Source organism: Mus caroli, unplaced genomic scaffold (assembly GCF_978045245.1).
Source record: "Mus caroli unplaced genomic scaffold, Mus_caroli_1 scaffold_10, whole genome shotgun sequence".
NCBI classification, from domain to species: domain Eukaryota; kingdom Metazoa; phylum Chordata; class Mammalia; order Rodentia; family Muridae; genus Mus; species Mus caroli.
In genome coordinates this window covers 19,172,630-19,187,319 of record NW_028227265.1, presented here as the reverse complement: position 1 = coordinate 19,187,319, position 14,690 = coordinate 19,172,630, and the positions used below count along the sequence as shown (strand labels likewise).

The 14,690-nt window shown below is 45.0% G+C and overlaps 1 protein-coding gene across 1 annotated transcript in view; it reads left to right on the top strand.

The window, feature by feature from the left end:
• Hydin (HYDIN axonemal central pair apparatus protein) overlaps nt 1-14,690 on the top strand; it is a 361,694-nt gene that overhangs the window by 37,866 nt on the left and 309,138 nt on the right. The window contains exons 4-5 of the mRNA XM_085843582.1: nt 4,609-4,728; nt 7,328-7,462. Coding sequence (XP_085699708.1) covers nt 4,609-4,728; nt 7,328-7,462 — 255 coding nt within the window. The remainder of the gene's footprint in view (nt 1-4,608; nt 4,729-7,327; nt 7,463-14,690) is intronic.

Below are 14,690 nucleotides of genomic sequence, written 5' to 3'. Positions count from 1 at the left end.
TGCCTTATGTGTGGTATGCATTGCATGTGCACATGTGTGTTCATGTATGTAGAGATTGACATGGGTTCTTGACTCCCCACCTTACTTATTCATCAAGGCAGGGCTTCTCTCTTGAACCCAGAACTCCCAGATTTAGTTAGTCTAGACAGCCAGCTTATTCTTGGGACCACTTCTCTCTCTCTGCCTTCTGAGTGCTGGCGATACCATGTCTGCCCAATGAGTAACAAGTGCTTGATCCTCTGAGCCTTCTCCTCCACCACCACCCTCTACTTCTCTGTTTCAATCTTATTCCTCCATTACAGCAATCCATAGGATGGCATGTGTGAGGTTCAAAACTGGCAAGAGGGATCAGTGTGTAAAGGAGCTTGCCACCAAGCCCGATGACCTTGGTTCAACTCTCAGGTAGGAGAGAACCAGCTCCCACAAGCCATTGTCAGGCCCCCATGACAAATCTCACACACACACACACACACACTATAAATGTAATTAAAATGTAAATGAGATCATGTTACTTCCATACTTAATACTACCAATGACTTCTATTATTCTCACAAAATCTAATCTTGACCTCTGGACCCAACTAAGGCCTGACTTCATCTACCCTGTCTTCCTCATGTCTCCCTCTCTTTCCTCTGATATGTGGCCATTACCTCCTAACTACCCTTCCTTCTTACTCCTTATGGGTAGTCTGAATAAAAATGCCCCCCCCATAGGGCTATAGGGACTGGCACTCTTAAGAGGTCTGATCTTGTTGGAGTGGATGTGTCTCTGTTTGAGGAAGTATGGCACTTGCGGGGGGGGGGGGGGAGTTGATGACCAGTGTGGCATGCTCTTCCTGCTGCCTGTGGATCCTGATGTAGAACTCTTAGCCACTTCTCCAGCACTGTGTCTGTCTGCATGCCATGCATGCCGCCATGCTTCCCATCATGACGATAATGGATTGAACCTCCTAACTGTAAGCCAGGCCTAATGAAATGTTTTCTTTTATAAGAGTTGCTGTGGTCATGGTGTCTTGCCACAGCAATTAAAACAACAACAACAACAACAAACTAACTAACTAAGACCCCCCTCTTCACACGAAGTGTGAAGTTCTCATGAGAGAATGGGGCGATTGGTTGCCTAGTTAGTTACATAGGAAGCTGGGTGTGGCAAAGCCTCCCTGAGCTAGGCAGATGTCTGAAGCCTGTCTCACGCAAAGATTTGGAAAAGGGCATCCCAGTGAGAAGAAGGGCGAGTAAGGGTAAAGCCCGGGTTACACCTCAGCCTTGTGGGGACAGGGCTGTTGGTGGCTCTGTTCACGACACTGTGCTCAGCACGTGGAAAGGAACACTTGACACGTTGGAAACTCGGAGTTTATTGGAAAGCAAATTGTCCTTTCATCTCCTCTAGCTGCTCTGCTTCCCCTGTATGCTTGAGTATTTTTTGTGTATGTGTGCTTTTTGATAACTGTTTCCCTATGATACATTTGAAAGTTTGGTGAAGTGGTATGGTTGAGATTTTCACTGCTTTGTGGGGCTGAGGTCACGGGTAGAGCACTAGCCTAGCCTGCTCTAGGCCTAGGGCCAGTCCCCAGCACCACAGGAACAAACACATAGAATTTTCATTCCTCATTGGCAATAATCTTCTGACACACGTTCTTTATTCAAGAGCTGAGGAGATGGCTCAGTGGGTAAAGTGGTTGCCATGGAAGCCCTGGGGACCTGAATTCCCATCCCCTACAGTCATGTAAAAGCCAGGTACAGTAACATGCATCTGTAGCCGAGAGCTGAGGAGGCAGAGGCAGGGGGATGAATGGAGCTCGTTGGCCAGACAGTCTACCCACTTGGTCCAGCTTCAGTAGGAAACCCTGGGGAGTGATGGAGGAAGACACTCAACATTGACCTCTGGCCTGTGAGCCAGGACATACACATATATGCACACTCACACACACACACACACACACACACACACGCACATAAAATTAAAAATTCTTCATTGGTTATATTTTTCTTCTTCTTTCTCAAGTATTATAACATATACATATATATGTATAGACATGTATTATCGTTATGATTGTTATTGCTACCCATCTTTGAAGGAAGGGGATTCTGCCTAGCCTTGCTGTTTTCTCTGTTAACCCTGAGTGATGTCCTTGAACGGTGGCGCTTCTCCATGATTCTCTGTGAAGTTTTATGAAGAGCATATAAGCTTGTGTATGTATTTGGAAGGATAGTTTAAAAAAAACTTGTGTTGCATCTGTGTATTTGTATATATTATGGATGTAAGCATGTTCATATAGCTACTGCCCCCCTGGAAGGTTCCTTATGCCCATTTTTTGGACCACAGCCTCTCCTCTTTCCTCCAAAGATCACTAACCCTCCCTTCACACTGTAGATTAGCTTTTCCTTTCTGTGAGTGGAGGTGTTGAATGCGCCCTTTCATTTCTGCTTAATTTCCCTCATATGATGATGTTGGGAGTCTCTCTGAGAGAAACCAAGGACTCAGTGAACCTCACTGTAGTACAGGGAATGATCAGGCTGTGCCCAGCCTGGGTCTGCTGTGGGATGCCCAGCTGGTGCACACATCCCACTGATAAGCAAGTTCTTACTATTATTGTCTGTCTGGCCCACGTTCATTGAGATTGCCCTGCTAGTCACCTACTCCTTCATCATCCTTCCCTCCTTCCCCTGCATCTGAAGATCTAAAATAATTTTCCCCTCTCTGAGAACACCCTTAAATGTTTTCCTTTGAAAATTGTTAAAATTATAATTTTTTGCCTTTCTAAAAATGTTTTAACTTCTTTGTTTAAGGATGTTTTCAAGGGTAGAGAATATTATTTCTGTAGAAGGCTTTGCTTGGTTGGGTGGCTAGCTGGCCTGGGCTTGTTTTCTGGACTTTGAATGATGTTATTTTCATATCTTTTACCCTTTGTTAATTATGTTTATCAGTCAACACTTCTTGTTTCTTGCTTCAAAAGCATCCTCTCCTTTTCCTGTTTGCATCTCTTGCACATTTTGCCCCTGCTTTCAATGGCTTAACACTTATCTACCTAGGTATGGATTTCTTTTTAACCTAACTTGAGTTCACAGGGCCTCCTGTATGTTTGCCTTGTCTCCATCATCAGCTGTAGAGACCTCCCTGCCATTGATCTATCATTAATGCCTCCTCCCCACTTGTTCCAAATGCACCCATTTTAGGCCTTTTGATCTGTTGCCTGCCAATCTTACTTCTCTTCTGAATTTTCTATTGTCGCAACCTGCCCTCTTGGTCTGAATGTCCTTTTAAGCCGTCTCTATGCCAGTAACACTTCAGTGGTGGCCCCTCTGCAGAGTCCCCCCAGCGACCCCCTCCCCCAGCCCTCGAGTTCCTATTAGTATCTAAGGTGTAGGATTTTCATTTGCTTCCTTACCATTTCTGACCCTGCCTTGTTTTTTCAAAGAGTGGGTCACACCGCTGCTGCCACTGCCTCTTGTCCGAGCTGGCTTTCATTTATGGCATCCTGCTTCCTTGCATTTATAGCTGGTTGATAGAATTACAATCTGCAAATATGTTGCAGCTTACAAAGCATCCTTGGTTGTACACTGGAAAATTTCACAAATGGGAGATGGCATAAATTATCCAGATCCTGCGGAGACTCTCTCTCCTTTCAGAGGGGATCGGGTTATTTGTGCCAGACTTCAATGACCACTAGCACTCAAGGACTGAGGAGACCTAGTCTATCCTTATTCTGTGGGGCATCTAGCCATGGGTCAATGAGAGCAAAGCCCATTAGAGTCTTAATCTTCCTTGACATGCATTGGAACTCCAATCTCTTGTCTCTCTAGTCTTGCTGCAGGTTCAAGAGTACATATCTCAGCCCTGTCCAGTCTAATGCACGGAGGCAGGTGTGATCCAGTTGTCTCCACCCACCATGCTCTCAACACCCATCTATCTGCTTTCTCTTGTAGCTAGCAATTCCTTGTGATCTTGTTAGCTGTGTGGCTGAGCAGATCTTTGTTGATCAAACTCTTGAGTTATTATCATAGGGTAACTGGCTCAAAAGATCCCATTTACCATGTTTTGGATCTCAAAGTCTGGGTTAGTAGTCTTATTCACTTATCTTCTGTTTTAGCAGAAAACTAAATAGACATTTTTGTGTGTGTGTGTGTGTGTGTGTGTACACATGTATGTGCATGAGCCTGTTTGCACACAGGAGAGTGCAGTCCCAAGGTCAACCTTAGCTCTTGCTTCTGAGAAACCATCCAACTTGTTTTTTAAGGCTCTCTGAAAGTAGCTGAATAGGCAATTCTGGATGGCCAGTGTGCTCCAGAGATCCACCTGCTTTTGCCTCCCCAATCTTGGCATGACAGGCATGCACTACCATGCCTGGCTTCTTAAGTGGATCCTGGGATCAGAACTCAGGTCCTCAGGCTTGTGCTGTAAGCTCGATACTGACAGGGCCAGCTCCCAAATTTTCTACCTTCTTTTGTAGTAAAGTTGATTAATACAGTTTCACTAATTTTAACTATTATGATGATTCCCCTTTTGAGTGGCCCTTGTGTTTTTTATTTTAATCGGTCTTTGCATTACTTACCCTAGTCACCTTCACCACTAATCCATAGGATGCATAATTTTGTCTCCCAACTGCAGTTTTCCAGAGTTGACTTGGATCAGGCCTTGTTCCAGCCCTTTCCGTCTGAAATCATATTCCAGAACTACTCTCCCTGTGAAGTCTATGAGGTGCCATTGGTTTTAAGGAACAACGACAAAGTAAGTATGTTCGCTGGTATGGGCAAGCTTTTCCAGGACATGGGAGGAAGGGTTCAGTAAGCTAGATTCTTCGGGGTCTTAGCTACCCTCTTTAAACATGATGGACATAGGGAAATAATGTGCAAACGTGCTCTTTGACTTCAAGTTTCAGAAACACAAAGCTCGGTCTGATTGTTGTTACCTGTACCATCCAGGGCAGTGCCCGACAGATGGCAAGCTCCCAACATGCGCTCTAAATTCCTTTTTAAAAACTATTTATTTATTTTTATTTTATGTATGTGGGTGTTTTGCCTACGTGTATGCATGTACACGGCCAACAGAGACCCAAAGAAGGCGTCAGATCTCCTAGAACTGGAGTTACAGATGGTTGTGAGCCACCATGAGAGTGCTTAAAATCCAAGTCAGGTCCTTTGGAAGAGCAGCCAGTGCTCTTAACGGCTGAGCCATCTCTTCAGCTACACGCCCCAACTTCAGGTGCAAAAAGTGTGGATTTGATGAGTGGCGGGGAGTGCTTGTGTCTGACCAGCTGGGCTAGGATTCCATCGAGACTCGTGCAGACATCCTCTGAATTGTAGACCCCGTTACCCCAGTTGAAGGGATTATCTGCTCAGAGGACTAGCAAATGTGAGTATGTATACTCATAGTCCTCACATTGTATTTCTAAAAACCTTCTCTACCTTGTGAATCTCTCTCCTTTTGTGGTCTTCTCCCTGTTATATGAAACAGCCTTCGGGATTGTGTCCAGAAGGCTTCTCTCAGTATCCATGCCCTGTTCCTTTGTAATTACAACTGAGGGTTTCTTGCCCAGCCTTATGTCTTCTTCTTTAAAGATAAACTAAGGTTTGTTTCAAAGGAAAGAATTCTATGCCAGAGGCTTTCCTTGACACCTGGCAGTAACAGGAGAAGGGTTGTGTGGAAGCTTTGAGCACAGTTGAGTGCAGAAATAACCAGATGCTGTGTGAAGGGAGAGCATCAGTGCAGCCCTAAACTCCAGGGGGAAGGCAAATAGGAATGGAGGAATATGGACGCAGAGAGCTGAGCCACAAGAAAAACTAGGAGATAAGTCTGTGCAGGAACCAAGGCGAGCAGGAAGGCTTGGAGGTATATTCAGCGCAGTAGCTCATTAAAGGACTCAGCGATGCCTTTCAGAGATCAATAAGGTGATTGAATGCCAGCAAAGCCACTCTGTGGACAATGGTACATGGCCTGGGTTAGCGCCTTTGTCTCTGGCTACAGTGTCATTAGCAAGAGAAGCTCAGGACAGAAACTCAAGGCTTGGTAGAGAGATGAGAAAGAACTGAAGGTGACCAGGGTCACATCGCCAGGCCTTGGGATGAGTCACATGATATAGACATTAGGACTTTTCACATGGGGCTGCCAACAAGTCATTTTTTTATGTAGAATTTCCCTTTCCCCTCTTACTACTGGTTTACACTGTTTGGGGTTTTATCAGGCTGGTAAGGATGAAGAGGTACTAGGCTAAAGGTCCCTTGGTAATTCTGCCTGACCCTAAACAAGAAGTGGAAGATGAAATCTACACATTCCCCCTACCCATTTTGAGTCATTAACAAATACTCTTTAGCAGGTAAGGTCCCAGTCCTAGTCTGACGTAGGAGGACCGTGTGATGGAGGCCATTTGAGTTACATAGGAAAATCTTGTCTCTAAAACCAGAAAAATCCAAGCAAACCATTCCCCTGCTGTGCGTGTGCCTGTCTGTGTGTATGTTTCTGTGTGTATAGACACTCCACCCCTGACCACTCCCTTTTGCCTTGTAATTGTGTTTCTTAAATCTGGGATAGAGCTACATATCTCTGGGCAAGACTAGGGGAGCAGAGGCTAAGACCTTAAACAAACAAAACTGCTTGAAGCTGCCCTGAGATCAGCTAAGGGTTATCTGTCTGCTTTTTGTTCTTGCTTCTTGCTGAGGTTCCCGTGAAGAGGGTGGGTGGAATCAGCCCTTCCAATGCCCATGGCTGTGTGGAGCTGACGCACTTTCCTCCTCTGTGGCCCAGGGAATTGTGTCAAAGCTCAAAAGCCATTGTGAGAATGGAATGGCACATCATGTCCCGGGGTGTGTTGGGGGATGGTCTTGAGAGCCCATGTTGGGAGTGAAGGGGTAGCGGGGAGGGGCGGGGGGGGGGGGGCGATGGTCATGGGATGTGGTTTCCCCAAGCACTTGCCAAATGTTGAGACAGGCAGCTTAACTCTGCTGTGTGCCAGCGGCGGGAGGTGAAGTGTGTGTGTGTGTGAGTGTGTGTGTGTGTGTGTGTGTGTGTGTGTGTGTGTGAGTGTGTGTATTGAGTAGTCTGTTTTAGAAGACAGTTTCAGCTATAAAATGAACACAGACTTTGAGCCCTAACAAACATGAATAATAATGTTAGTAAAAGTAGAGTTAATGTGTCGTAAAGACCGACTGTCAAGCCCTTAGGACAAGGGTAAATATGATTTCCCTTTGCATTGAAGCAACTGAAATCCTGATCAAGGCCATAGACCCAGCAAAGAGTAGACGGAGCCCTTACTGTGCTCGACTCTGAAGTTTGTGCTTCTCCTCTGCCTTTCTCTCATACATAATATCACCATCTCGTGTTTCTCCTGCAGATCCCACGGATGGTAAAAGTTGTTGAAGAAAGCTCACCTTACTTTAAAATCATCAGCCCCAAAGACATCGGCCACAAGGTAGCCCCTGGTGTGCCATCTGTATTCCGAATCCTCTTCACTCCAGAGGAGAACAAGGTAATCCCAACACCAGCAAAAGATTGATTATGTGTCTCTAGCGCTCTGTAGTTCGACTCCAAACACTCACGGGGCTGCCAGTGTTCATGGGAGCGTCCGTGGTATTTGAAGTGGGCTGTGGTGGTGGCAGTGGTCACGAGGGTCATTTTGATAGCTCTTGATATTGGCAGTTAACCCGTGATGGTGTTTTGTTAGTGTGGTAGCTGTATTAGTCTGGGGTTTTGTTGGTGGTTTTGTTATTGTGGCAGAATACCTGAGGGTGAGCATGTGGAAAGAAGAGATGCATCTAGCTCCCAGTCTTAGAGGCTGACACTCCATATAGCACAGGTCTAACTCCAGCAAGCCCCACCTCTGTCATAGCTGAGTCACCTCACGGTAGATGACATCATTTACAAAGGAGAGGTGGGATGGTGATCAAGGAAGCTACAACTTACAGAAGGACCAGCAAGAGCTTCCTCCACACACTCTGCCAGGCTCCACCTCTTAAAGGGACACCACCTACCAACATCATTATGCTGAAGACCAATCCGTCTGCCTATGAATCCCAGAGTTCAAGCCATGAACAAAACATAGCAGCGGAGCTGGTATTGGTGGCTCTGTGTGTGGCATTGTTATTAGATACGATGGTGGTGAGAGGAGAGAGGAGGAAGGGAGATAGGAGAGAGGGGTGCTGTTATACTAGTGATAAGCAGAGAGCTATTGTGTCTTTGAGCCCTAAGTCACTAGGCTGTGAGAGAGCCTGACCCTGCTGGACACTCCCTGCTAGCCTCTAACCCAACAGGTTTCTACTATATCCCGTCAAAGGGCCACCAATAAAGAAGAGGTACAATCTGCATGCAGTAAGCTGAGAAAAAGAATAAAGACCATGTCTTTGGTTGGTGGGTCATATATCTCTCCTCCCAGAATTCCAACCTAGCTGAAAAAGAGGCCTAAATTCAAATATTGATCACATTCAGCCTTCATAGCAAAAACATGGCCAAGGCTCAAGGCTGAGAGGAGGTTCTCCATAGAGGACTGAAGTACCTTAGAGTCCCCCTCAAACACAGCAGGGAAGGAAGAGCTAACGCCAGAGATCTGCCTGGTCAACTGAACCCCGTCTGCACACAAACAGCCAAGGAAGAGCCGGCACACTAAAAGATAAGGCCGTTTCCTGCCTCAGCACCACCCGAAGGTTCTTCTGGGTCACAGGAACCCAAGGTTTGCCTTGGAGGGAAGAAGCAAGGATGCAGGAGTCAGAGAGTAGCTCCCCGTCTGGGCAGGGTTGTTGGCTGGGTTTACTTCCCACTTTGGGAGCCCAACTGGGGCTGAGGAGAGGGAGGGAAGGGATCCACTACCTTACGAAGGAGGTAGAACAGAAAATATCACGTAACTGGACATGAGCAGCAAGCTCAGTTGGCTGTCAGCATAGGTGGCAGCATAGGGGACTGCTTAGGTGGCAGCTTAGGTGGCAGCATAGGTGACTGCTTAGGTGGCAGCATAGGTGACTGCTTAGGTGATGGCATAGGTGACAGCATAGGTGGCGATGGGGGAATGATCTCCAGGTATCATCCCTTTCTGAGTGGCCATTGCCGGGGGAGGGATAACCACACACTTTTGAGGATATGGCCACCCATAGGCTTCCTGTGTTCCAGGGGTAGTGATAAACAATGAGCTATCAAAAAAGGGTGAGGGGACCTGGAAGAGATGTGTGAGGGATAGATATGATCATATTTCCTTCTATACATGAATGAAATTCTTAAAAAACAAAGAAAGCCCTAGAATAAAAAGATATAGACTGAGTATAATGTTAGCAGCTGGCATACATATACACATCCATATCCATATTATGCCGTTATAGCTGGAATCAATAGATGAGCCAGACAAGATAGCTCTGAACTGCCTCTCTGCACTAATACTTATTGTGCACTGTTAATATCATTACCAGCAGTCTCACTACTAATGTGGCCGTGACTCCTTTTCTGCAGGGCAGGGCCACAGTCTCTCTTGGCTGGTTTCCTGACATGTCACTGGTCATAGTGTTGCCTATCTCTTGGATTGTGTTTGTGGAATGTGGATGTACTTGGCAATCACTAGAACAAGTGAGAAAATGAATCGGATGTGAGGTTTTTTTCGCTGTGGATTGGTGAATCAATCCCTCCCTTCCCCCGCCGGGCTCTCTAGCCAAAGGCTATCTGTGAAGAAAAAGAGCCTGGGTTTGGCTGGGACTGGGGTGTCATATTCTGGCACCATTGTTTTGTGGACAGCAGATTGTAGGCCTCTGTGTGGTCTGAACTACAGAGCATGTTTGATTTGGGGACTCATAGTTCTCTCTTTTTTTTTTTTTTTGTCTTCTTCCTTTGCAGGAGAATATGTGTTTTCTGAGGAAAACACATATTCCCCCAGAAATGTTGGTCCACCCTCAGGAACTCTGACTGAGAGAGCTCTATATGGGGCTCAGAGGCGATGGGATACAGTACAGTGTACTCGAGGAGACAGAATAGTCTTAAGTGTGTGCATTACAAGGTTTCAATCATCAGAACTGTGTATTAAATATTTCTGCTTTCCAACGCCCATGAATATCTGACTTAGAAGCGGTACGATGGCAGAGCGGTGAGTGGGTGGAGGTAGGATGGAGCTAGACTGAAGGGCTGTCACTTGCAGGGGAGTCTGGGTGATGTAAGGTAGGCTGGAGTCTGTCACACTGTCCCATTGGCTTCTGGGTGTTAAGGTTCCCCTAAGCAAAAGCTGACACTCTCCTGCCTGTGTACATCACAAGCAATGGTTGGAAGGTATCCTATGTCTCTTGGCATTCACTTTATAGGTGTGAGATCCTAATATTCATTCACGTCAAGGATTCACGTGCTTGGCTGTATTGTTTTTTACTGTTTGTCCGACTCCAGATGTTGAATTACCCCCTTGACATTTCATTCCTCCAACACTGTATATCTATTAGGAACCCCTAGTTTAAGACAAGTTAAATGTTATACTGTTACTTCCTCTGGGTATTTAATGTCATGGAAGTTGACAAATATGTATAAGGAGGCATGATGAGACTAATGGCTACCTAGGAGAAATACAATTTCCCAATTTTAGATTCCGTTAAAATTTAATAAACAGGCCCGGTAGCCTAGGCTCCCAATCCTAACTACCTGAAGGATGAAGCAGACCAGTCTCCAAGGTCAAGGCCTTCCTGATTTTGTGTTGGGATTGGCTGTAGGTGATACTCTGGTTTACACTCTTCTTTCTGAAGACAGAGTCAGTTTCTTTTGCTGCTTCGAGCAGGAAGGATCCAGTATTCAGTATCCCACTCATCCTCACTGTTGGGAAGCTGACAGGGCCAGTGCACAGCATGACCAGCTAGGTTCAGGCACTCGCCATCCAATGCAGTTCCAGAAGGCAGCAGAGGAGTAAAGTGAAGCCAGGTCTGCTTTAGGAAGCAGTCAGTCATGCTAGCTGGGCATCCCTCTTTGTTCAGCGGACCAGACTGACAGTCAAAGGGTTGACGCCACCATTTTTTTGCAGCTGTGTCCCCTGCTGTGCCCCTCACTCCACGACCCTCACATCTGGAGGGTGAGATATGTAAATTGCAGCGTGTCACATTTAATAAGCTCATCCCCTTTCAGCTGGATCATCAGCACCTGTGTATGTTAGCACGCTGAAGATGATAATGCAATTTCTTCCCTGTCATGTATTGATCGGTTTCCTGGGCATGACACTTGCTAAGAATGCCAAATGTCCAGATAACAGGTGCAGTCAATTCACTGTGACTTTCCCTATCTCCTCCCACACGGACTTAAAAAAAACCCCAAAACACTGGATCAGTCTAGTAATACCATTGTGTGTATAATGCACCATGGAAGTGTAACCGTCAGTGCTCTTATCGAATCGTACTAAGGAATTCTGGAGCCTGTCACTAATTTTCCTGACCTCTTAGATTGTAATCTTCATTCCTAAATTGAGTTGGGGGAAATAATAAGCTTTGGTAAGAGGAAAACACGGAACACTGACTTAGAGTCAAGCAAGCATGTTTGTATAGCGCTGCAATGTGAGACTGTAGCAGCATTTGGAGGAGGAAATGCAGGGTGGGGATTTAATAATCAAGTTTTGATGGAACCAGAATGAAGAAGGCACATTAATTACAGCTAAGTCTAGGTATATTGGCATTTGTTATGCTATTCTGTCTTCTCTGTGATGTTTCTAGGGCAAATATCCAATTAGTTGTTAAAATGGCTTTCATATGAAATTTAATAAGTGTCTCAAGAAGGACAGGAGAAAATCATATTTTATGTGCTCTAGGTATATAATAATGATAATAATAATGTATAATAACATATTTCTAACACTTTGAAGAGTAGATACCATAAAATCTTCTGGGGTTTAGGGTATGAGGTCTCATGTCAACTAGACCAGCCTTGAAGTCAATGAGAAGCTGAGAATCACTGTGACTGCTGGCTCTCCAGCTTGGCACTGGAATTACAGGCATTTCCATCATTTCTGACTCTCCCAATCAGTAATTTTCTTTGTTTCGGGCTTTTTTTTCTTGATTAAATTTAGCTCTTCCTAGATCTGTCTGGGTCCTTCCTATAAGCCCACCGCCTAACATCGTGCCAGCCACAATGAAACAGAGCGTTAAGAACTAACTTCAAGAAAATATAAAGCAGTTTTTCTTTCAATCTGAGTGTGTCTTATAGATCATAAAGGCAGAAGCATGTAAGAAGGTTTTTCTTTTCTGCCTATACTATAAATTAGCATCCTTTCTGGTTGTTTTAACCAGGAGAACAATGTCTAAGGACTCTGTTCTGGGAAGGACGCTGTCTGCGTTTGCTTTTGTGTCTCCCATGAGCCATCTCTCTGCCTTTAAACCTTCCGGACTACTAGGGCATCATTTGATCATTAGCCTGATAAGAATCTCAGGGATTCTCTTCATAGTTCAGGATTGAAGCAAATATCTGAAAGGAAAATAATGTTCTTTCACTCACTCAGTGGCTTGTTTCATCTGGGGTTCCATTCTTTGAGCTAGAGCACTGTGGCTAATGAAACAAGGCTTCATGGATCTTGTGATCCACAGTAAGAGGACATGCTGCGATGTAAATCAGTGTCAACTGCTGACGTGCTACAGAAGAGACAATGCTGGGGATTCTTTTCCTTCAGTAGGAGGGTGAGGGAAGGGTTCTCAGTTGAGGTGACATTTGGGTGCCAAGTTAACATCAGCCATGCAAATGCCTACGGGAAGAGCCTTCTGGGAGAAGGGGCAGAGACTATAAAAGCCCAGTGGCAAAACTATGCTGGCCAGGAGCTCAGGAGAGTGCCAGAGGCTAGTGGGGCTGCAGCAGAGGAAGCTGCTGGGAAAACCAAAGGGGGCGAGGTCATAGGAGTGAGAGGATGGAGAACCAAAGGGGATGAGGTCATAGGAGTGAGAGAATGGAGAACCAAAGGGGATGAGGTCATAGGAGTGAGAGGATGGAGGTGTTGGGAGGTCGTGTAACATAAGATGGGAAGTTGCAATGAACTCTTCAAGACCTTTTTTTTTTTTTATGGAAGCGTGTACCATCTGTAAAGCTTGAGAATTTAAAGAACTGTTTCACATCACAGATTTCAATCGACCACTGCATGACTACTCTGGCTTTATCTGTCTGCTCCTTGCCACAGTGGATTTTGAATCCATATACCATATCATTTCAACTACAAATACTTCAATATTTGTCTCTAAAGATAAGGACCTTTTAAGATGTTAATAAGATCACCAGTAAATGTAAACAAACCATGGTCCCTTAAGACCTCCAATAACCCAGTGGGTATTCAGGGTTCCCCTGCTGAGTCAGGTTGTTTCAATCAGGGAGCAAGTGAAGTTTGTCCATTGACCCTCACTGACTTATTTAGAATGATCGTCTGTCCTCTGTGGTTTATAAACTCTTGGGTAGGTCAGAGCCTTGATTAGGTTCATGACTTCTTCTGGGAGCCTGTTGTGTGCGCTTCCTGCTGCATCACTTCAGGAAGTGTACAGTGTCTGTATCTGTTTCTATGGTGACTCAGTGAGGGTCATCCCTCATCATCCAGGTCTCACTGTGTAAATCAGGCTGACCTCAAACTCATAAGGATCCTTCTGCCTCTGCCTTCTGAGTACTGGGGTGAAAGGCTTGTACCTCTACCCCTGACAACTTTTAATAGACACACACACACACACATATCACTTCAGCATAGCCATCCCTTTTGTGCGAAACCATATAAAAATATGGCTTAGTGGTTTTTAAGCACTGTGATCATCTCTTGCCAGTAATACAATACCACAGAGCAAATAAGCTATTCAAAAGAAAATTTTATTTTTGATCCTCATTCTGGTCCTGGGGTGAAGAGCCAATTTGGCCCTGATGTTCTTACAGGGGGGAGTCCTGAGGCAGATATCTGGGTGTTTAGGTCCCTCTCTTCTTACAAATCCACCAGAAATGCAACCATGGGGGCTCTAGACCTTCTCTGGTATTAGATGCCTTCCAAAGTCCCAAACTGTAAGCACCTGAGTTGGATTTCAATTATCCTGCAATCATAGAATGGGGATTAAAGATCAACACATGAACCCTTGATGAGGGGCACACCCAAACACATGGAAACCATGGCGACTTGCTGTCCCATACATAGTTACTGACCACAGAGACCCGGCTGAGTATGGACCAACATCTCTCCAGCTTCTGAAAACCACTACTCTACTCTTTTTTTTTTTTCTCTGAGTTTGACTGACTTAGCTCCTCTAGATACACGAAATCATACGTTTGTCTTTCTGTACCTATTGTATTTCATTTAATGCAATGTCCTCTGGAGTTAGATGTATTGTCGTGAATAACAGACTTTTCTTCCTTGCATAGTATTCTGTAGTATGTATATGCATGTGCATGTCTTGTTATATTTTCTGTATTTGTGCACTCCTTGATCTACACATGTGCTGATTCCCTGACTTGGCTGTTTGGCACTGTGAACATGTAGAGCTCTTTTGTACACTGATTTCATTTCTTTTGGATAAAAACTCAGACATAAAATCCTTGGGTTATGTGGTGGCTCAATATCTATCTATCTATCTATCTATCTATCTATCTATCTATCTATCTATCAAAGTTTTGGAACAGGTTTTCTTTGTGTGTAGCCTTGGATGTCCCAGAACTAACGCTACAGATTAGGTTGGCCTTGAACTCACAAAGATCTGCCTTCCAAGTGCTGGGATCAACATGCTACCAACGCCTGGCTATTTTTAACTTTTTTG